The sequence below is a fragment of the Bos mutus genome, chromosome 7, assembly GCF_027580195.1.
Source record: "Bos mutus isolate GX-2022 chromosome 7, NWIPB_WYAK_1.1, whole genome shotgun sequence".
Taxonomy (NCBI): domain Eukaryota; kingdom Metazoa; phylum Chordata; class Mammalia; order Artiodactyla; family Bovidae; genus Bos; species Bos mutus.
In genome coordinates, this window is record NC_091623.1 from 14,676,820 (window position 1) to 14,701,475 (window position 24,656).

Consider the following 24,656-nt stretch of genomic DNA (forward strand, 5'->3'; position numbering starts at 1 on the left):
ACTACAATCAGTCTTTCCTTTGATTCTTGGCCATGTGGACCCAGGAATTTCTTAAATTTTCTGTCAGAAATTTTTGCCAGTAAAATGGATGTAGTAGTGATTATTGTATAGAAAGAATCGTTCCTAAATTCTGATACATACTCTCTTTTTTTTCCAAATCACAGGGATTATATAACAAAAGATCACTGTGTGTGTATATATATATATATATACACACACGTGTATATACACACACACGTATAGGGATCTTCCCAACCCAGGGATCGAACCCAGATCTCACCACATTGCAGGCAGATTCTTTACCAGCTGAGCCACAAGGGAATCCCAAGAATACTGGAGTGGGTAGTCTATCCCTTCTCCAGCAGATCTTCCCGACCTAAGAATCAAATCGGGAGCTCCTGCATTGCAGGTGGATTCTTTACCAACTTAGCCATACATATATGTATGTATCCAAATATATTAATATACATGTATCCAACAAATAGTCAAATAATTGCCATTCACTACATACTATACTAGAACTGGATTTTTGAAGCATACTCTGTGATATTCTGAAAGTCCATGGATAGGTAGTTGATTTGATCCATGGGATACAGTTCGATGGAGTGGAAAGAGCCTTTGGAAACAGACTTGGGTTCATGGTCAACATTGTTATCTGCCACCTATTTGATCTTGGGTAAATTGCTTGATCGCCACAGGCCTCAGTTGTTATAATAGTAAACATATGTGCTAATGCTGCTGCTGCTGCTGCTAAGTCATGTCCGACTCTGTGCGATCCCATAGACGGCAGCCCACCAGGCTCCCCCAGCCATGGGATTTTCCAGGCAAGAGTACTGGAGTAGGGTGCCATTGTCTTCTCTGATGTGCTAATACTACAAACTCATGAGATTACTTAAAAGAGAAGGGGATCTCTTCCTGGGCTTGCACGACACGGTGGCAGGCACATCGCACGTTTAATACCTCCTAAGTGACTAGAAAGCACCCAGCATAGTGCTTTGCACATGGCAATGACGTAGTAGAAATGAATCCCCTCTCAGCTACGGCAGTTGTTTCATTGTGAACGTCTAAATGTCAGAAAATGTAGATTGTTTTGTATTAAGTATGTTAAAAATGCAATTTCCTTAAAATTTGAGATGATTTATACTACAGTGAGACAAATATAATTATACTCTAGTATCTGTCTGACTGCAAGAGCTTGTTAAAATTTTAATCATCTATGGATTGTGTTTGTCTAGGGTGATGCCATTTTGGGTGCAAATCAGAAGCAGCTGCAGCCCTTATTTAAATTTTAAATATAGTTATAGTATTGATTCTATACTATCAACATGTAGAACTCATTAGCTTTCTGCTCTTTTTCATGTGTGAAAATTGGACTTGTGATTTTTGATGATTGCAAATTTAATTTTTTTCAAAGAAAAGATCTTTTCACAAATTCTTTATAAATTTTTCCAGGTGCTGGGCCAGGCCTCTTCTTGCATATTCATAGAAAACATGGGCATTCCCTGCTGTCTTTTTGTTGTTGTCAAGGAAACCCCCTAGTTCTCTACACAGGGATTACATTCTTCTTTCTTAACAGCTCTTAGATCATTCATTTGTGCAGTGAATAAAAAATGTATTCACGGGCCCAGACAGTGTTCAGAACTTTTGGAGGGGAGGGGTGTAGCTAAGGGGAGAGACGTGTGGTGAGAGGAGCAAAGGGATACAAGAAACAGAAAAAGAAATGCTTTATAAAGGTTTCATTTTAATGAGGTAAAATGAAAAAATAATTTAAATGCATTATCTGTTTTTGTCAGTTTTAAAATTTATTTGCAAAATTTATTACATTGAATCTCACTGAGGCCAGTTTGTCACATATATATTTAAAAAAAAAAGCTGGTTAATAAGTGACTTTATTAATAGGAAGATTCCAAGAATGGGGCTCTGGTTGAGGGGACAGGGGAACAATTTTTAGTGAAAACTGTTGTATATATTTTTTTCATTTGCATGGAAGTACTCTGATTTTTTACAACACAATTGAGGCAATGGAAATTGTAAAATATTGTTTCAACCTAGGGTATTGTGTGGACAATTCAGCACCTATTGCATGAGAAACTGTGTTCCTTAGAGGGATATGCCAATATTCAGACCTTTTGAGTGTAAATCAAGAAGGAAACCCTGATCCAATGGCATGAAAGCTATAATTATTCTCAAAAGGAGTGGTTTGATTTGGAGGAGGAGACTAAATTATGGCAAACCTTCTAAATACTTGCTAGAATTATTGTGATAATGTATAAAAATTTTTTTTCCATAGATAAGTTAAAGTAGGAGATTTGAAACTGGAAAGAAAGAATCCCTTGAGTGAGAGGGAAAGTTTAGTTGTACTTCAACATCTGTGTCTATGAAAGCTTGACATATTATGTCTCAGTATGGTACTTAGACCTGCTTGCCCCTAGTATGTAATCGGCATACACTACCTTGTCTGGCTTCCAATGACTTCATCTTTTCATCTTACACCACAGTATTCCTGGCATCTCACAGGGTGAGTTAGTTTCTTTGGCCATGTGCTGTTCGGAGTAGGTTTGGGTTTCTCTAAGTTGAGAAAGGGAGAAAACACACCAACGTATGCTTCTGTAGAGTACAACGGAATATACTATAGTTACCATCTTTTATTACGTTGTGATCTTACCTTGCTCTGCTTTCTAAGGGAGCCATTTCACTCTCTGAAGATAAAACATTCTCTGCCCATCTCTTCACATTCACTCCCAGGAAGTATTTTAAAGGCTTGTTGAAATAAAGGCATTCAGTCAAGCTACTCTGTGGCTGAAGTGAATTGAAGTCACTCAGTCACGTCCAACTCTTTGAGACCCCATGGACTGTAGCCCACCAGGCTCCTCCGTCCATGGAATTTTCCAGGCAAGAGTCCTGGAGTGGGTTGCCATTTCCTTCTCCAGGGGATCTTCCTGAGCCAGGTATCAAACCCGGGTCTCCTGCATTGCAGGCAGACACTTTACCGTCTGAGCCACCAGGGCTAGGGAAAGGAAAATAATGTCATCCATAGCTTAGTTGGGAAGGCAACTTGAAATAATCAATAAGCAAGAAAAGTATACAATAAAAGCCAGTTGCTTGCTTTAATAAAAAAGAAAAATAGAGGTAATATGGGCGTGAGTTTGAGCAAACTCCAAAAGATAGTGAAAGACAAGGAAGCCTGGCTTGCTACAGTCCTTGGGGTCACAGAGTTGGACACAACTGAGAGACTGAACAACAGCAGCAACAATGAAGTAAGTTACTATTTCAGACAAAGTCTCAGAATCAGCCTCACAGGAAACTCTGGGCATTCATCCTCTTGCTGAGCAACCATCCATGTTGCCCAGAAGGCCACAGAACAGCACCAACCAGGTATCAGCAGCTGACCGACAGTGATGCCATTCTGTGCAGGGGTTTGAAGGAGCCCCAGGAAATCCCCCAGTGCACAAATTCTGCTCATGTTGCTTCTCAACCTTGGCTTTATATCAGAATCACCAGGGAGCCTCCATATAAAAATATCCACTCTCCCAACCCCCACTAGACAACTTGAATCTGAATTTCTAGTGGTGGGACCCAGGCCTTCATATTTTTTGTTTCTTTTCTTAAATTTGCCTTCTTTTTTTAGTATTAGACGTCTGTATTTTTTTAATGCATGCAGTCTTTATTCCTGGAGAATGTTGAACCCTACAGTAAAGTAAAGGCTTTCTGACCTTGAAATATAGACATATTGGGGAAGGGGTTGCTTTAAACCTCTGCAAGTTTAAGTTGTATTTTACCAGTTTTAAGGGGGAAAAAATGTTTAATTCAGTCTCCCCTAAATGAAATGCTGGGCTTTATCACATTTTGGGAAGTGTAGCTTTTCTCACACATGTTAAATGAACCTTGACATCTGTAAGGAAGGAAGAAAATAGAATTAACTATAATGGAAACATATGTTTTTTAACATTTCAGAGTAATTGTAATTGGATCAAAAGTGATCGTGAGGGGTGGAGAATGTATCTTGAATTATACAGACCTGCATACCTCACACTGCCATACCCGTATTACTTTCTCTCTATCAGCATGGGGATTAAAAGGAAATACATATGCTCATGGCTTAAGGATTCTTTTGACTATACTGACAAAGTAAATATGTTCATTATATATTTCCACTTGAGAAAAATAGTGAGTATTGCCCTGAGATAAACCTATATGGATTCTATATTTGGAAAGGAAAAGAATGATAAAAAATAATATTGAGACTATGCCTGCCCACTTAGATTATCTGATTTTCATAGCCATAGAAGTCTTTAATATTTGCATTATCTGTGTTTCTTTTAGTTGTGTCTCAGAATTTGAGCTATTATTGCAGCCAAAAAACAGTTTCTTCAGGACCAGAAAAAATGCAGATATTTAAAAGAAAGTGTCAAAGTAGTAAATGTAAATGTTTCCATTCTTGATGATAAATAACTATGTAGACATTCTTTCAACTAAATTCCCAAAGAGAAGCTAAGTGGCTAGAATAAGGAAAGCTTTACATGTTTAAAAGATTCTTTCACTTTACGGAACATAGAAGTTAGTAAGGAAGGTGAGACAAGTATATAATACCCACTAGGGAATTTATAAATAAGAAACAATATGACATAAGTCCTATGGCATACAAATGAAAGACACAACCAGTTCGGGCTGAGGAGTTTTAGTGAAGACAGACTGGAGGGATGGAGACTTCAGCTGGATCATTCATAAATACAGGAGTGAAGCTCCAAGGAGGGTTTATGAAGCATTCCAAGTTTGGGGCAGGAGGATTCTTGTTGAATAGAAGTGTGAGTTGGGAATGAGGAGGATATTGAGATGGGGGCATAGATTTCTCTGCATCCAACTCAGAGATGCAGAGAATGAGAGGATGAGGATAAATGTGAGGACAGCCATGGAGCTGTTTGAACATGCTATTGAAGAGGTCAGTTGGAAGAGGTAACTTTTGAAGAAGGGAGTGTTGTAATGAAAACAAACTGATGTTTGGTAAAGTTCAGTTTAGTAGCTGTAATTGGAGAGCTTAGAAGGAAGTATTGAGATACACACACACACACACACATATGAGGGGCATTCGTTTTACTTATGTCAAAGTGTTTTACCTAAATTTGAATCCTTGATTTTGACCAAAGTATTTTTCTGGTGTTGGGCATCTAGTCATTATCTGTCATCTATTCATCTATGAAAAGTTTTGACAATCATGGGGAACTAACATGAAAAAGATAAGAAAAGTAAGTACTGCCCAATAATTGGTTTTTGTCATTTGCTCTGCTTTCAAGGAAACATTTACAAACTGAAATAACCTGCCTTCTTTTTCATGCAGCTCTTTATCTTACTGTTCAAAAATGCTTGAAGGGCCCAAAATTACTTGATTAAGCTCTCCAGGAAAGCCCTTACCCTTTAAAAATTGGAAGTTAGGGAGTCCCTTGGGCCTCTTCTATAAGCAAGAAAAGCCCACACTCAGTGGTAACTCCTTAAGCTCACTTAGAGCAGATGACTGTATCTAAACACATTCTTTCCACTTGAAAGAACAGCATTATTAGAGGATTATCTGAAGCTGGGAAAAGAGATGATTCCCATTTATCATCCCCATAACATGTCTGCCTCAAAAGTGAGGCCATCAGAAACGCTTATATTGTTTATTACGCTTTCTGGGTGTAAAATTCATGAATTGAGAAATATTGAGCTCCTTTCTCAGCAAGCAGGAGCTGTCAGTGTCCGATAGCATGCATGGGTGGTACACCAAATGAACCTCGGCTAGCAGAGCTAACAGGGAGACACGGGTCACAGAATCCAATCTTGATCTCCTGGCCCCTAGTTTAATCTCTTACCTCTGGAGGGATTGCGCGTTGATCTAAATATCACGTGATTTTCAATTATTAAAGTAATTTAAGCATATGAAAACAAGTGACAAGATTTGGGGAAGATATTTATATCTTGATCACTAATGTCATTTATTTTTTCAACATCCTGAGTTGGCACCATTTTTAGTGTCTCAAATTTTGAAAATGTTGGGAAATTTGGAATGTCTGAGACAACCTAGTGGAAAAGCACATTAGGTAGTCTTCATTGTTTTACAAGGTGGCAGCTAGCATTTTATTTTAGTTAAGAATATTTCAATGGTGAATGAAATTGAAGCATTTGCTTATGTCTGGATATATTAGATTCATAGGTATGTGTCAGAAAACTTAAATATCTTAGACAACTTCAAGTTTTCTCTATTTAAATTCCAAAAGTGTTTCTCAAGTACTTCAGTATGGCTGTCTATTGTATTTTTTAAATAAGGAACCAAAATCTTTTTTTTCCCACACATTGAAATCTATTTTCATAGAGAAATGTGATCCTAGTATCTCTCCACTGAGTGGATTGGTATATACTTATATTTGATTAAAAGCTCTTAAATTGTAGAATTCCCTATAGAAAACATGGACTCTAGCCAGCTGCCTCTGCATCTTAGCAACTATGTTTTGTGTCTGCTAACAGTGTGATTGTAAGACTTGTGCTATGTCTACAAAATTTTGCCATTAAGTACTTAAATATACTTGATGAGTAATTTGAGGTCAGCTAGCAATAAAGCTTTGTGTGAAATGCCATTAAAAAAAATCTATTAGCGTGGTATATTCAAGCTGTTAAAATACATTCATAGAAACAGAGAAAAGATTATACATACGCTGTGTAGAGTTCTGTGGTTTGACTCTTGCAGTCCAAATAAAAGTTATATCACCCTAGAATAAAATTCTAAAATAGAGTCGTCTTTTGTAAGAATTTGTTCACCTCAGAGCTGGGGTCATTAATTATTCCATGAGGTTGCACTGTTAGTACAAAATAGAGCAGATCACAATTTCATGATGAAATACTTGCTTTCACAGAAACACAGGTGTTCCCTACTCCCCTCCACATCCCCACCGGTCACACACCCTACAAAGAAACTTTTCTGGTTTGCAATAATAGCTCTTGCAACTCTCTCATAATATGCATGGTGGGTGAGGGTGGTGGCAAGAAAGGGGGATGAAGAAGTAACTTCAGAAACTAAATAAAGAGGAGCAAATTGGAATATGGGTGAGATGGAGGTGGCAGTGGCAGGAGTGAATTCACCTGTCTATCTTAAGTCGATTTTGTGACTTTTTACAAAAATTATTTATTTATTTTTGGCTCTGCTGGGTCTGTTGCTGCTCAGGCTTTTTCTCTAGTTGTGGTGAGCTGGGGACTACTCTCCAGCTGCTGTACATGGGCATCTCATTGCAGTGGTCCTCTTGAGGCAGAGCATGACTCTAGGGCTCACAGGCTTCAGTACTTGCGGCTCGTGGGCTCCATAGTTGTGGCTCCCAGGCTCTAGAACACAGGCTCAATAATTGTGGTGTGCGGGCTTAGTTGCTCCTCAGCACGTGGCATCTTCCTGGATCAGGGATTGAACCCATGTCTCTGGCTTTGGCAGGTGGAGTCTTTACCACTGAGCCACCAGGGAAGCCCTTCATGACATTTTAAAAGTATGAAAACAAGTTTGCCATGCTAAGAATAAAATGTCGATTCATCTGTAGAGAATCTCTTGGCCAAAAAACTTGTCTTCAAAGCCCTGGGCAATGAATATTTTCCTCACCCTTGAACCAATATTAAGAAATCAGAAGAAACCATTTGGAACACAACTTATTTTAATAATAAATACTGATAAGTTATTAAGACTTCCCTGGTGGCTCAGATGGTAAAGCGTCTGGCTACAATGAGGGAGACCTGGGTTCAATCCCTGGGTCAGGAAGACCCTCTGAAGAATGAAATGGCAACCCACCCAGTATTCTTGCCTGAAAATCCCATGGATGGAGGAGCCTGGTGGGCTATAATCCATGGGGTAGCAAAGAGTCGGACACAACTGAGCAACCTCACTTTCACTTTTCACTGATAAGTTAATTGTGAGAAGATTCCTTTCAGAAAAGAAAACCAAATAATTTTATGTACATTTCATATCTTTGTTTAAGAATTCTTGTTAAGTGGAGCATTTTTACAGTGCTCATATTTAATGAGCACCTTTTGAAATATATCTTCTCAATCACTGTTTATTATGATGCACTGATAGTTATTTGGTCAGTCCAACTTCAAAGAACAATGAGAAGTATAAGATGAAATTGCTTAAGTATTTCTGTATTTTCTGCCATTCTGAGGCAAGGCAGATCAGGTACTTGGAAGGCAGGTAGATAAAGGAATTCTAATTTAAATGTAATGATTGGTACATCTGCATTACGTACAATCACAAAGTGTCATTTGCAAAAAGAGTTATAGGAAGGTCATTTCTCTAACCTATTGGCATGAGGACTTGTTTCAGAGAGAAAGAGAAAGATTTGGAAGACACCGTTGGAGGCCATAGGTTTCTGTAAAGTTGGTAAATATGAGTCTGCCATATAGTCTCATAGAGAATAAGTATTTAGTAAATTTTGTGCAATCAATTGATCTTGGGGAGATTGCATTTTGGGGTGCCATGCATGGTTGTGGGAGTTAATTTAATTTTGCATGCAAAAACCAGTACGATGCTGAGCTGTGTTGTGAAGTTTATGGCTGTGATTGAAGTATTGTGGTATTTATTTAGGTTAGAAAATGGAATAAATTGCATCTAACAGTTGAGTCTTTTGGTGAAATATTCTAACACGCTGGTCTAAAATGCTAAGGGAGTCCTCAGATTTATGAGCAATAAGAAATGTCAGGGTTCCTTATCCAAGTGGAAAATGGGCTAAAAGAATATTATACTCTGTTCATTGAACTGCAATTAGAGAACATAAAATGAATGTCAGGGAATTTAATTAATTGAATTAAATAGACTTAATGAGTTGATAGTCAATGAAATTATTATAAAAATTGTTGATTTACAATGAGTTCTTTGTTTTCTTTACTAGGAAAATATTTTATTTTCAATTATTCTTTTCCTTTGTAAAACATGTAAGTGAGCGTCAGAGTGTCAGTTCCTTTGACATGTTGACATTTGACACACTGACAGACCTCTGTGTCTTCTTTCTGCTTTTTTCCACCCCACTTGTTTTTAGAGCTACCAACATCATACCTAATGAACCTCTATCTATAATTATTCACTAAGAAGTTCATGGGATATGTTTATATCCATTTTGTTTTTCTAAAAAGTAAGGAATTTATTTAGAAATTCATAGAAATCTATAATAACATTGAATATTTTTACCCTATTCCCAGCCTAGGAGTTTATAAATAAAGACTATCAAGCAGTTATTTCCTTATGTATCCTTGTGTTTGGCTGGAGAAGCTTGGCTGAGTAGTTAGTTTAATCTCCACTGCTTATACAGAGGTACAAAATGTGATGGGGATTTTTTTATATATGCTTGACACACACCTATGCTTCTTATTGAAATTCTTTCTGTATTTAAGTGCAAGGTGTTGTGGAAATTTAGACTGTATGTGTGATCATTTTTCATAATGAGTTCTCATGATATTTATACCTAATGAAACCTAATGAAAAGGGTGATATGCTAAATGACACTATGCTGCTGCTGCTAAGTCACTTCAGTCGTGTCTGACTCTGTGCGACCCCACAGACGGCAGCCCACCAGGCTCCCCCATCCCTGGGATTCTCCGGGCACTATAAGCAATTTAAAATTGGCATATTTTTGAAGTTCCTGTTAAATTCTACAAAGTTTCACAGAATCGTTTAACTGAGTGTAGCTTCATGGTAGCTCAAATGGTAAAGAATCTGCCTGTAGCACAGGAGATCTGGGTTCAATGCCTGGGTCGGGAAGGTCCCCTGGAGAAGGAAATGGCAACCCACTCCAGTATTCTTACCTTGAGAAGAACTCCATGGACAGAGGAGCCTTGTGGGCTGTAGTTCACGGGGTTGCAGAGTCGGACACGACTGAGCGACTAACACGCTTTCACTCAACTGTATTCAAATAGTATTAACAATGAGGCTGCTTGATTTAGTGATTAGATAAGGTTATATATGTGATATTTCAAAAGATTCATTTGTACAGAAGGCATTTAAAGATGCATTCTCTCATATACCTATATAAGAATATGCATATATATTCTCTCACATTCTTTTTTCCTTAGTGAGAGGTAGCCTTCAACACAAGCTATATTAAAAGGTATTTGTCATCTGAAGATGTTTTCTTTTAAAACATACACCATGAGACAGTATAAGATCAGAGTAATAACTTCTATGATCTAATATTAAATGAACTTACCCTTTTTGAAAACAAAGGTAAGGCATTTAGTTACTTCTGTGAGTTTGGCAATTAGGAATAGCTGTAACTTCTGTGGCAGAAATCATCTATATTAGTACATATTTTTAATTTTTAAAATTTTTATTTTATATTGGTTTATAGTTAATTTACAATGTTGTGTTAGTTTCAGGTATACAACAAAGTTATGCAGCTCTATATATACATATGTAAATTCTCTTTCAATTCTTTCCCCATTTAGATTATTACAGAATATTGAGCACAGTACCCTGTGCTATACAGTAGGTCCCTGTTGGCCATCTGTTTTATTTATTTTTTAGTTGTTTTTTTTTTTAACTGGAGGATAATTGGTTTACAGTATTGTATTGATTTCTGCCCTACATCAACATGAATCAGCCATAGCTAATACATATGTCCCCTCCCTCTTGAACCTCCCTTCAACCTCCCACCCCATCCCACCCCTCTAGGTGGGGTTTTATATTTTTGTAACATGCCAGAGTTATGTATTGATCACATTTCTGTTTAGGGTAGCAGTATTTTTTGTTCATTTGAATACCTATCCCACTTTGTTTACATGATTGAGGCACCGAATGTATTCAGTGGAGATATAAGGAGTGATTTGTAGTGTGTGAAAGTTAAATAGGATGCACATGTAGTAGGGAAGAGTGACCTACTCTGACACAAATAGTACTGATATTTTATGGTGGCAATATAGTGAAGATGGGATACAGAGAAAAAAGTTTTCTTTTTTGTTTTTATTAGAGTGAAAGGGATTAATGTAAATACAATATATCTTCTACTTACATAAACGTTTTGCGGTCTCTCTTTTTTTAATTAGCAAACCATAGTTAAAAACAGAAGGAGCTCTGTAGAGTTTTTATTGGATGTTCATATACTTCTGTATTTATGCTGACACAGAGAATACAATGGCAAAGAGTCAGACATGACTGAAACACACACACATGCAAAGAATACAGACAATATTGCTACCGTCTCAATAGAGTGTTTTTCTTTTTTGCCATCAGGAAATGTTAGATGTTGGGTGACGGGGAGTGGCTTCTGACAACAGAAGCCATTTCCCTACCAATAGAGGGTAGGAGTGATTCCGTCGTTGTAATTATTATTCCTCCTGTAAGTTCTCAGGTTCAACCTAAGCATGTGTGGCATGGATCAGGGCTAGGCTGAAAGCTGTATCTGCAACAGTGTTCCCGGGACCAGAGGGCGAGACCCCGGGCAACCCTACGAGCTTCTCTGTGTCTTTCCTGGGGTCAGAACACCCACAGGTACCTGTCCGTGCTGCCGTGATTCTGAAACCCTCTCCAAGGACCACTGAATTCCACTCCGATGCAAATGAGGGTGCGGAATGTCCCCCTCCTGGTGTTTGGATGAGGAGCTTTGCTGGTGGATTTTTGGAGAGAGAAAAGACAGATGGGCTTAGTGGTTGATACCCTGTGGCAATCTACAGTCTAGGAAATGTTCCGAGAATAGGTGTTATTTCAGGTATGCTAGTTCTAATGTTTAGAAGTGACTCCTGAACTTCTTTTGGAGAAAAGGTTAATGAAAAGAATGACAATTGCCCCAGGCCAGATCACCTCTCATTACAGATAAAGCTGGAAAGGTGTGGAGGGCTCTTCTTTCCTGGTGCTTTCTGTGAGACAGCCCTGCAAGGAGACCCCCAGCCCCTCCTCCCCAGGGCTTCCTGCCCTTGTGCATGGAATGTGGCTGCAGTTTATTACACAGCTAAGTCTTGTCTTACTGTTGCGTGGGACAGGATTGTCATCACACTGTGAAAGGGCTGTAAAGAAACCTCTCTTTTACTTTTCTAAAAACAGTCTTCTCTAGAGTAAATTATGACAGGAGGCCAGAAGAAATTGCTTCTCACTTCCCTATTCAATAGAGGGTATCTTTGCATTCACCAACATGAAGGACAACAGTTACTTTTTTCTGTATGATCTCGTGAAGGGATCTTAACTTGAAATTTTTTTTTTTTCCAGTTTGCACAGAGATGAATTCTTCCATTTCATGATTACACTGTGTGTACCTGGTGCCTTGTTTCGTTTTAAGGATGTGGTTTTGTTAAACATGTTGAAGAGCTTTTGTGACCTGTTGCTACAGTTGGATTTATCTTTCCCGTTGTTAATATCAAACAGCAAATGCGAAGACTGAGAACCATGTGTAGAAGGGTGATTGCTCTTACTGTGAACAGATTTGAATCCTTCTTTTTGTGTGAGAGTGTGATCAGCCAGCCTTGCTATCGATTTCTTCTATCGTACACTGCCAAATCTTCTATTTAAGTATTGTGAAAACTCTTTGTTTTTTTCAGGTCGAATGAGTGATTTCAGTGTAAGTGGTCATCCAATAGATTCAGAATCTAAAGAAGATGAGCCTTGTAGTGAAGAAACAGATCCAGAGCACGATCTAATTGCTGAAATTTTACCTGAGTTACTTGGTATGTTGCACAGTGAAGAGGATGAAGAAGATGAGGAGTGTGCCAATGCCACTGATGTCACGACCACCCCATCCGTGCAGTACATAAATGGGAAGCATGTAGTTACCACTGTTCCCAAGGACCCAGAAGCAGCAGAAGCTAGGCGTGGCCAGTTCGAAAGTGTTGCACCTTCTCAAAATTTTTCAGACAGCAGTGAAAGTGATAGCCATCAGTTTATAATCACCCATGCTGGACTGTCCACTGCCATGCAACCTAATGAATCTAAAGAAACAACGGAGTCCCTTGAAATTACGTGGAGACCCGAGATTTACCCTGAAACAGCAGAGCCTTTCTCAAGTGGCGAGCCTGATAGTTTCCCCACAGCCTCAATCCATGAGGGAGAAGCCACTGAGGGGCCAGACTCAATCACAGAGAAAAATCCTGAACTTGATCATCTGGTGCATGAACATGCTGAATCGGTACCTCTGTTTCCTGAAGAGTCTTCAGGAGATGCTGCCATTGACCAGGAATCTCAAAAAATCATCTTTTCAGGGGCTACCGAAGGAACGTTTGGTGAAGAGGCAGAAAAAAGTTCTACCACACATACTCCAAGTATGGTTGCAAGTTCTGTATCAGCACCTGTCTCAGAGGATGCATCATTTATCTTAACAGGCACTCCACAGTCTGATGAGCCGTTGTCCACAGTAGAAAGCTGGGTGGAAATAACCCCTAGACACACTGTCGAGTTCTCGGGAAGTCCTTCAATTCCAATTCCGGAAGGCTCTGGGGAAGCAGAAGAAGACAAAGATAAAATATTTGCCATGATAACTGATTTATCACAGAGAAATACTACAGACCCCCGCGTTACTTCAGACACCAGCAAGATCATGATCACAGAGAGCCTTGTGGATGTTCCTACAACCACTGTATATTCAATTTCTGAACAGGTTTCTGCAGTAGTGCCTACCAAATTTGTAAGGGAGACAGACACTTATGAGTGGGTTTTCAGTCCACCTCTGGAGGAAACAACAAGGAAAGAGGAGGAGAAGGGAACTACAGGTACAGCTTCTACAATTGAGGTACGTTCCCCTACACAGCGATTAGATCAGTTTGTTTCACCCTCTGAGTTAGAAAGCTCAAGTGAAACTCCACCTGATGATTCAGCAGCTGCTACTAGGAAGAGTTTCACGTCCCAGATGATACCCACACAGTCTGAAAGGGAAACGACAAGTTCTACCATTGTCTTTACAGAAACAGAAGTTTTAGACAATCTGGCAGCACAGACCACAGATCCCAGCCTTAGCAGTCAACCTGGGGTTCTGGAAGGGTCACCTACTGTCCCAGGGAGCCCCGTCTCTCTCTTTATGGAGCAGGGCTCCGGAGAAGCTGCTGTTGACCCAGAAACCACCACTGTTTCTTCACTTTCATTAAATTTAGAGCCTGAAATTCTAGCTGAAGAGGAGGCAGCTGGCACTTGGTCTCCAAATGTGGAAACTGTATTCCCTTTTGAGCCAACCGAACAAGTCTTCAGTACTGCAGTGGTCAGGGAGGTTGCTGAAACTATAAGCCAAACATCTAAGGAAAACTTGGTTTCAGAGATCTCAGGAGAGCCAACTCACAGGGCAGAAATAAAGGGCTTTTCTACAGATTTTCCTTTGGAGGAAGATTTCAGTGGTGACTTCAGAGAATACTCGACAGTATCTTATCCCATAACAAAAGAAGAAATAGTGATGATGGAAGGCTCAGGGGATGCAGCATTTAAGGATACCCAGATGTTACCATCTGTAACACCTACCTCGGACCTCAGTAACCACACTGCTGACTCGGAAGAACCTGGCAGCACTTTGGTCAGCACCTCAGTCAGCACCTCAGCCTTCCCTTGGGAAGAATTCACAGCCTCTGCTGAGGGCTCAGGTGAGCCCTTGCTCTCAGTAAGCAGCTCTGTTGACCAAGTGTTTCCCAGTGCCGCGGGAAAAGCCTCTGGAACAGATTCCCCATTTATTGACCAACGATTGGGAGAAGAAGGTGCTATCAATGAAACTGATCAAAGATCCACCATTTTGCCAACAGCAGAAGCTGAGAGTACTAAAGCTTCAACCGAAGAGGGGGAGGTGAAGGAGAATCACACAGTTTCAACGGACTTTCCCCCAACTGTGGAGCCAGACGAATTATGGCCTAGACAAGAAGTCAACCCTGTAAGGCAAGGAAATGGAAGTGAAATAGTATCAGAGGAAAAGACTCAAGAACAAGAATCTTTTGAACCCCTTCAAAGCTCTGTTGCACCAGAACAAACAACTTTTGATTCACAGACATTTCCTGAACCTGGACTCCAAACCACAGGTTATTTCACACTAACGACAAAGAAAACTTACAGTACTGATGAGAGAATGGAGGAGGAAGTCATTTCCTTAGCTGACGTGTCCACTCCAACTCTAGATTCAAAGGGCTTGGCATTGTACACTACTCTCCCTGAAGTTACTGAAAAATCCCATTTTTTCTTAGCTACTGCCTCAGTGACTGAATCAGTACCAGCTGAAAGTGTAACTGCAGGTTCAACCATCAAAGAGGAAGAGAGTATAAAACCCTTTCCCAAAGGTACGAGCCCGATAATTAAAGAGTCAGATACAGATCTTATATTCTCTGGACTGGGATCTGGGGAAGAAGTTTTGCCTACTCTAGGATCAGTGAATTTTACTGAAATAGAACAAGTCCTTAGCACATTATATCCCCTGACTTCTCAAGTACAAAGTTTAGAAGCCAGCATCTTAAATGATACAAGTGGAGACTATGAGGGAATGGAAAATGTAGCAAATGAAATGAGACCACTCATTTCCAAAACAGACAGCATTTTTGAAGATGGTGAGACAGCATCCAGCACAACGCTACCAGAAATTTTAAGTGACGCCAGAACAGAAGGGCCCTTCACGGCACCTCTCACTTTTTCCACAGGCCCCGGACAGCCTCAAAATCAGACGCACCGTAGGGCAGAAGAAATCCAGACCAGTAGACCACAGCCTCTGACTGATCAAGTCTCTAGCGAGAATTCTATGACAGCAGAAACTAAAGAAACAGCAACCTCTGCCACTGATTTTCTGGCTAGAACATATGATCTTGAAATGGCCAAAGGATTTGTTACATCAACACCGAAACCATCTGACCTGTTTTATGAACATTCTGGAGAAGGTTCTGGGGAATTGGATGCCGTTGGTGCAGAAGTCCACGCTTCTGGAATGACTCAGGCAACTAGGCAAGGAAGCACCACATTTGTTTCTGATAGATCCCTGGAAAAACATCCCAAGGTTCCAAGTGTCGAAGCTGTTACTGTTAATGGATTCCCGACAGTTTCAATGGTGCTGCCGCTTCATCCTGAGCAGAGAGAAGGCTCTCCTGAAGCAACCGGCACACCGGCAAGCACAGCATCATATGAGAAGGCCACAGAAGGTGCGGCAGATAGTTTCCAAGACCATTTCGGGGGATTCAAGGATTCCACGCTGAAACCCGACAAAAGAAAAGCCACTGAAAGTATTATTATAGATCTGGACAAAGAGGACAAGGATTTAATATTGACAATGACGGAGAGTACCATCCTTGAAATTATACCTGAGCTCACATCAGATAAAAATACTATCATAGATATTGATCACACTAAACCAATATATGAAGACATCCTTGGAATGCAGACAGACTTGGATCCAGAAGTACCCTCGGGACCGCCTGACAGTAGTGAAGAGAGCACTCAAGTTCAAGAGAAGTATGAGGCAGCTGTTAACCTGTCTTCAACCGAGGAAAACTTTGAGGCTTCTGGTGATATTCTGCTGGCTAATTACACTCAGGCAACACCTGAATCGAAGGTTCCTGAAGACAGAAATCCATTAGATCACACAGACTTTATCTTCACGACTGGGATCCCCATCCTTAGCTCAGAGACAGAATTAGACGTTTTGCTTCCCACAGCCACATCTCTGCCCATTCCTAGTAAGTCTGCCACAGTTAATCCAGAGTCAAAAACTGAAGCCAAAACCCTGGAGGACATCTTTGAATCAAGCACTTTGTCTGATGGCCAAGCTATTGCAGACCAAAGTGAAGTCATATCAACGTTGGGCTATTTGGAAAGGACACAGAATGAGGATGAAGCAAAGAAATATGTAAGTCCCTCTTTCCAACCAGAGTTCTCTTCTGGGGCTGAGGAGGCACTGACAGATCCTACCCCCTACGTAAGTATTGGTACTACCTACCTGACGGCTCAGAGTTTAACAGAGGCACCTGATGTGATGGAAGGAGCCCGTCTGCCGGATTCCATCGACACATCCACAGTTTCAGCTTTTTCAGAGCTGCTCTCTCAGACACCATCATTTCCTCCACTCAGCATCCACTTAGGCAGTGGAGACTCTGAGCACTCAGAGGACTTGCAGCCAAGTGCTCTGCCAAGTACAGATGCCAGCACACCCCCGGTATCCTCAGGAGAACTTGCAAACATTGAAGCGACTTTCAAACCCTCAAGTGAAGAAGACTTTCACATAACTGAGCCTCCATCCTTACCTCCTGACACAGAGCCTTCAGAAGATGAAAGTAAGCCTAAACTATTAGAACCAACGGAGGCTTCTGCCACAGAACTAATTGCTCAAGAAGAAATTGAGATTTTCCAAAATTCTGACAGCACAACCAGTGTCCAGGTTTCTGGGGAAACAGTCAAGGTGTTTCCCAGTATTGAAACCCCTGAGGCTGAGGCTATTGTCACAGCTGCAAGTGAAACGAAGTTAGAAGGTGCTACACTGCGGCCACATTCTACTTCTGCTTCTGTGATTCACGGGGTCGAGGCAGGTGTGGTGCCTCAGCCCAGCCCACAGACTTCTGAGTGGCCCACCATCCCTTCTCCTCTGGAAATAAGCCCTGAAACACAGGCAGCTTTGATCAGAGGGGAGGATTCCACAGTAGCGGCCCCCAAACAGCAAGTACCGACGAGGATGCTTGATTCTAATAAGCAGGCAACACTAAGCACCACAGAGTTAAATACTGAGCTTGCAACACCATCATTTCCCCTTCTGGAAACTTCTAACGAAACCAGTTTCCTGATTGGCATTAATGAAGAGTCAGTGGAAGGCACAGCAGTCTATTTACCAGGTAAGGACACAACGTTGATAAATCTGTTTCCAAACGTGGAAACAGTCCCTTGGTCCTAACATATTTATTTATATAATTGTGTTGTACTGTGAAAGGGGTGAAGGTTCTTTGTATTGTTCACATACAGCAGAACAGGCCATAGTATTGATTCCCTAATGAGATGCAAAGAAAGTAAGTATAGACTGGGGGCTTCCAAGATAAACTTTGTATTTTTCTGGGTTTAAGAAACATGTTGTTTCTTTTTTTTTTTTCAATTGCAACATGGAAAACCTGAAGTTGTTAATGGTATAAAAATTCAATTTGACTTTATCCACAACTTACGTATGACTTTGTCTTAGGTCCCATAGTTATGCATCTTAGTTTTAGGAACAGGAAAAGTATCTTATTAAAAACAAAACAAAACAAAACTCTAATGAATGGGTGTTATTATGGCAATATTAAAATCTGTCAGGCCTTTACAAATGAGACTAGTAAGTAACTCTAATAAATACTTAACATGGTTCACACAATATCGGTTATAAGTTCATACTTTTGTGTAATTTCCTTGCTTTAGATAGGTAGTCTACCTAATGCTTCTAACACAGTGCCTAGCCACAGTGAGTATTCATTTAGTATATATTCAAACTCTGCCTGTTGAGAGATTTCTAGTTTTTTGCTGAGTAGACAGGAAGCATGAATTTGATACTGGTTCATATAGACTATGCCATTTGAGCTTCACAGAAAGGCCACAATGCGTACATTATTATCTCCATTTAAAAGGGTAGGGCGTGGAGGTTCAGAGAGGCTCTGTAATTGGCCCAGGGTTGTAGCCACACACATCATGGTAAAGTGGTATTTGAACCCAGATGGGCCTCGCTCCAGAGTAGGTGGTTTTTTCCACTGGTCTTTGGTGGTTTTCTGTTAATATAGTATAAAAATGAATAATATTTAATTACATGTAAAGCAGAGATCTTGGAATATTTACTCTGTAGAATTTATTTTCCTTTTAGTCTAGTTGATAATGTTGAAAAGTTGAGTTTAATGGTGTTTTCCAAGAACGGTGGGAATAATAATGTTAGTGGAATCCATAAGTAGCTATCACCACCTAGTTGCTACCTAGAAAAAGAAAAAAAGAAACCAAAAAATAGTACTTCTAGGACTGTGCTGATTAAAAATATGTTTTATTTTAATGAGTATGTTTTTACAGCATGGCTATACTTAAGAGTTATTCTTCTGAGCGTTGCAACCTTATCTTTTGTGCTACCAATGCTTCAGTTTTGTTGTGCTTCAGATAGAGTGAAATAGTCATAAAGTGTAACTTTTATAAATGATGAAGTATTTTGTGAATACATCTGATCAAAGGTGGCTGATGGATTTTTGTGTTTTTTTTTTTTTTTTGGTCACTCTTGATTGAATCTGTAAATGATAACCTAGTAATCTGGCCAATATTTATTCTTTTGTAATTTAGTTGAAATATACTTCAGATTAGAGGAAATATGATAGAGAAATCACTGGTAATAAATGTATCTATAGAGAGAGTTGGATTTGACAAATGAGAAATGTGTACCAGTTGCCCAATTCGTAATGTTTACCTAGAATCAGAGCTTGCGTCCTTGCAAAACCAAGTGTCACTTTAGGTGAATTCAATAAAAAAAGCTCCTATTGGATCGCCTGGTCTATTTGCTGCAGTTTCAACTTTCCGAGATGACTACACACTGCTTAGGGAAGAATGAAATGAGTGAAAACAAAACTGTTCTCCTGATCGAAACTGCCTTCAGTTCACAGCCCTCTCCCTGGCCAAGCCCGTGTCCTGCACTCTCGCATGATGTCCCGTGTCTGTGGTGGGAGTAACGCTGTACTTCACATTTCTGTGGCACGTCACTTTACCAACCACTTTCACTTTAGTGTCATTTTGGTTTTGCACTGAGAGCAGCATGTAGAAGTGTTGTTGACCGTAGCCTTGTCATCTAAGCAGCGTGTTTTCAAAAGCAGAAGGCAAAAGTAGGGAGATCTTTAGAACTATAGGGAGAATCTTAGCACAGTTGGGGTCACTTTTGAAGAAACAGTTGCAAGCATCTGAATTAACCTAATTATCATGAACCCACACGTGCACATGTGCCCCTATCAAGTCTTTCTAGTAGTCCAGAATTTGCTTAACACTCAGAAAGTGTGAGTTTGACTTTCCTGGGTGGGAAAGGCTCAGTTATTTTCTACAGCCATACCTGTTTCTCATGTTTCATAAGTGCATATCTTCTTTTCTTCATGTGCAATTATTTCAGACTTTCAGGTCTTAAAATTTTTGAAACTATATAGCCTATTTATTTCAGTTCTTTTGTAAAAAATGGTTAGCTCTCATTTGGATTCTTAAACATTGAAGCAAGGACTTCTGGAAAAGTGTTCAAATAATATATATAAGCTATTAATATAAATATAATTACCCATGCGATATTACAGAATAACAGATGTGCCTCAATTAGTCTAAAAGTACTTGGATTTAGAAAATATGTATTAAACTGTTTTCTCCTTATACATTTGTACCTCTGGCCTTTATATTGATCACCTAGGAGTGTCAATTTTGTGTTTTTAATAAGAAAATTGTAATAAAATTTTGGGGTTTCACTTGAGGTGAGATTTTTGTATTTGGGTTTGTTTTTACACAGTAGAGTTTAATCCATGTGTTGCTTTTCTTCAAGTATAGTTTAAAGGAGTACAATTGGAACGTGTTTTTGGAAAAAGCATATTAATGTAGCAGAAGAGACTTCAGTGCACACTTTCGAAGAAAAAGTTTCTGAGCATTAAGTGGTAAAAGGCAATAATAATTTAAATGATGGTAACAAGCCAATGCTAAAAAGAATGCATGTTCTGTGTATCCAGTCATTTCACATGAACTAACCTCGTTTAAAAGAATACATGTTCCATTCACTGTGCACATACGTGTAATCATTTTGACTAAAATCAATTGCCATTATCATGCCAACTAAATCTGCAGTAGAATATATTAATTAGTTGCCAGATACCATACAAAATACTGTTTAAAAATAATGATGATTGATTGGATTCCAGAAATGAATAGACGCAATTTGTAATAATTAGTTATAATGCCAAGAAACACTCCAGAGAGTAAAGTTAATCTTAATTTTTATGTGTAGTGCTATGGTAAAGCCTTATGTTATGGTAGCAAAAAATGGCATTTTTATGCTAAAATATGTTGAAACTGAGAGATGAGCCTAACTGCTCTTCTTACTTTCCTGAACCTGGTAGGACCTGATCGTTGCAAAATGAACCCGTGCCTCAATGGGGGCACCTGTTATCCTACTGAAACTTCCTACGTGTGCACCTGCGTGCCAGGATACAGTGGTGATCGGTGTGAACTTGGTAAGATGTTCTTCCCTGAAAGACCATAGTGCTTTTCCAGAAGACATATTGGGGGAGAGTTTATGTTGCTTGGATCCATCAGAGGATTTCAGAGAAGCCCATTGTAGATGAATGGTGTGTTAGATGAAATTAAAATCATAGAGTAATTTAAGTAGTCTATGGGAAACAGGGATAGATGTTTATTGAATTTTCTTGATATCACCAGGACTCAAGGAAGATTACTGAGGTCAGTTGTATTTATGTGTGGTTTTCACACTCAGGCTTTACAAATGTAAAGTTTGATATACAGTATTTGCTTACATACTGACAAAAATTTTAATCTGTCTCCAAATCTGTGTATCAATAAATTACCAATTTAAGTGCAAATTTCTTTTAAAAAGCTCTATTTAAAAAATGGATTTCCCAGGTGGCGCTAGTGGTAAAGAACCTGCTTGCCAATGCAGGAGACCTAAGAGACGCAGATTTGATCCCTGGGTCGGGAAGAGCCCCTGGAGAAGGAAATGGTGACCCACTCCAGCATCCTTGCCTGCGTAATCCCACAGACAGAGAAGCCTGGTGGGCTACAGTCCATGAGGTCACAGTCAGACATGACATAGTGACTAAACAACAATTTAAAAAATAGGGAGTTTTTATGTTTTGAGATGACTTGCTGCTCTGGCGTGTCATGGGAAAGTACCTTCTCTGGCTGTGCCCAGAGACCAGCCTAGTCCATTTCTCCCTCGAGGAGCTGTGACATTGTTGTCTTCCTCCTCTCTTTGGATTCCAAAGAACGTCATTGTCTCTTTACTAAATCAGTCCCTTTTACTTCCATTCTTATTTGGGGTTCCTTCTCCTGAAGAAAAATTTAAAAAGGACTCCAGTTTTGATTTGGCTAAATATAGACCTTGACCCTCAGAGAAGGTGATGGCACCCCACTCCAGTACTCTTGCTGGAAAATCCCATGGACAGAGGAGCCTGGTAGGCTGCAGTCCATGGGGTCGTGAAGAGTCGGACACGACTGAACGACTTCACTTTCACTTTTCACTTTCATGCATTGGAGAAGGAAATGGCAACCCACTCCAGTGTTCTTGCCTGGAGAATCCCAGGGACGGGGGAGCCTGGTGGGCTGCCGTCTATGGGGTCGCACAGAGTTGGACACGACTGAAGCGACTTAGCAGTAGCAGCAGACCTTGACCCTAAGAAATAAAATGATGGGAGCTACTCATCGGGTGCTCCTTTTAGCAGTACCATAGTGGTTTTCTCATAATGACTGAATAAAGTTTATACTTTAGATTACACAGAAATGTTGAGATAAAACCCCCAGCATTCATGTTAAAAGAGTGCTTATCTTTAAAAAAAAAAAGAGCAAAAGTCAACAGAGCTAGTTCTATTTGTGTGCTAACCAGTGAAGACAGAGATCACAATCAGATCAGATCAGTCGCTCAGTCATGTCCGATTCTTTGCGACCCCATGCATCGCAGCACACCAGGCCTCCCTGTCCATCACCAACTCCCGGAGTTCACTGAGACTCATGTCCATCGAGTCACAATAGATAACACTTAAGAAATCATTATATCTTAAATATCAAATTTACATATTTTATGTGGTTTAGCTGCTAAATCCTATCTGTCTCTTTGCAATCCCCTGGACTGTAGCCTTCCAGGCTCTCCTGTCCAAGAAATTCTCCAGGCAGGAATACTGGAGTGGGTTACCATTTCCTTCTCCAGGGCATCTTCCTGACCCAGGGATCAAGATAGGTCTCCTGCATTGGCAAACAGGTTCTTTACCACTGAGCCACGTGGGAAGCCCTCAAATTTATGTGTGCAGTATAAAAGTATATGTGTGACCCCCATTTTTTTTCACATTACAATCAATTGAAAATATTTAATGAGTTAATATATGTGAAACTGTTTGATCAATGACTGGCACTTAGCAAACAATATAAAACCATTATTATGATATTAATATATTATCATTTCTACTAAGGTCATTTCTTTAGGTAAGAATACAGCATATACCTCTTAGAAATTTAATTTATTTTTTATATTTATTTTTGGGCTTCCCTTGTGGCTCAGTGGTAAAGAATCTGCCTGCTATATGGGAGATGCAGGAGATGTGGGTTAGATCCCTGCGTTGAGAAGATCCTCTGGAGGAGGGGATGGCAACTCACTCCATATTCTTGCCTGGAGAACCCCCACTGACAGAAGAGCCTGTCAGGCTACAGTCCAGGGGGTCGCAAAGAGGTGGACATGACCAAAGTGACCGAACACACATATATTCATTTTTAATACTTATATAAACATTAACTAAATTTTTAGTGTAACTGCAAAATGCAATGAAATAAAGGTATTAGTTTCATCACAAGAGATCATAGATGTCTGTTAGAAAGTTTGTATTCAATATAGACACTGAAATTAGGGAGGATTTTCATAAGTGGGAGAGAAAGACTCAACACAGCAAACAAAAGCAGAGACCGCAAACGCAGGATGTGTCTGGGGGACCACGAGTATTCTGGATGCCTACTTAGTGGGTTGTGAGAGAGAAACGCTGGGAAAGAACAGTGGAAAGCTAGTGGGATCTAGTCTAAAGTCTAAGACTTTAGTGTACATGAGAATCACCTGGAGGGCTTGGTAAAACACAATTTGTTGTTCCCATCCTCCAAATACCAGTCAGTAAGTCTTGGATGGGCCTGGGAACATGCATTTCTGATATTCTCAGGTGATATCGATACTGCTGGTCCAGGGACCGCATTCTGACGACTGCCACCCTGGATAATCGGTGTCTGCGGAATGCTTAGATGCCAATGAGGGAGAATGGATATGTGTATATATGGCTGAGTCCCTTTGCTGTGCGCCTGAAACTATCACAGCATTGTTAATTGGCTATACTCCAATATAAAATTAAAAGTTTTGTAAAAATTGAAAAATACATTTAAACATTTAAAAAGATTTAAAAAAAGCCAGTGAATAAAATTATCTTGATGGTGCCTAAAGAAGATGACAGTCAGCTGAATGAAGGATCTATTGGAAAGGGAAGGGTCTGGAGGCTATGAAGCCAGTGAAGTATTTTCAGTGTTTCACAACTGAGGTGGTCAGAGCATGAGTCAGAATTCGGGGTGGGAAGGCTAGGGGGATTCTTTATTGGTTTTAATGCTCATGGGACTCATCTAACAGCAATGGAGATAATGACCTTACTCTGAATATACTTGAAATTTTCTTAGGGTTGCCAGATTTAACAAATAAAAATATTAGATCAGTGACACTTAAATTTCAGATTTAAAAAAGAAGAGTTTTTAGTACAAGTTTGCCCTAAATAAAGGATGTGACATACTAAAATTTCTTTTTTTTAATCTGGAATTCAAATTTAACTGGCTATCCTGTATTTTACCTGGCAATCTTATGAAATAGGATCTTTTGACCTTTTACTGAAAGTACTTTTGTGGCTTTTATTATAGATTTTGATGAATGTCATTCTAATCCTTGTCGCAATGGAGCCACATGTATTGACGGTTTTAATACCTTCAGGTGTCTCTGCCTCCCGAGCTACGTTGGTGCACTTTGTGAGCAAGGTAAGAG

General features: G+C 39.8%; 1 protein-coding gene across 1 annotated transcript in view; it reads left to right on the plus strand.

Annotated features, from left to right (window-relative positions):
• VCAN (versican) overlaps positions 1 to 24,656 on the plus strand; it is a 121,135-nt gene that overhangs the window by 57,937 nt on the left and 38,542 nt on the right. The window contains 3 exon segments of the mRNA XM_005903753.3: positions 12,523 to 17,748; positions 20,989 to 21,102; positions 24,536 to 24,649. Of these exon segments, the coding sequence (XP_005903815.2) occupies positions 12,523 to 17,748; positions 20,989 to 21,102; positions 24,536 to 24,649 (5,454 nt within the window).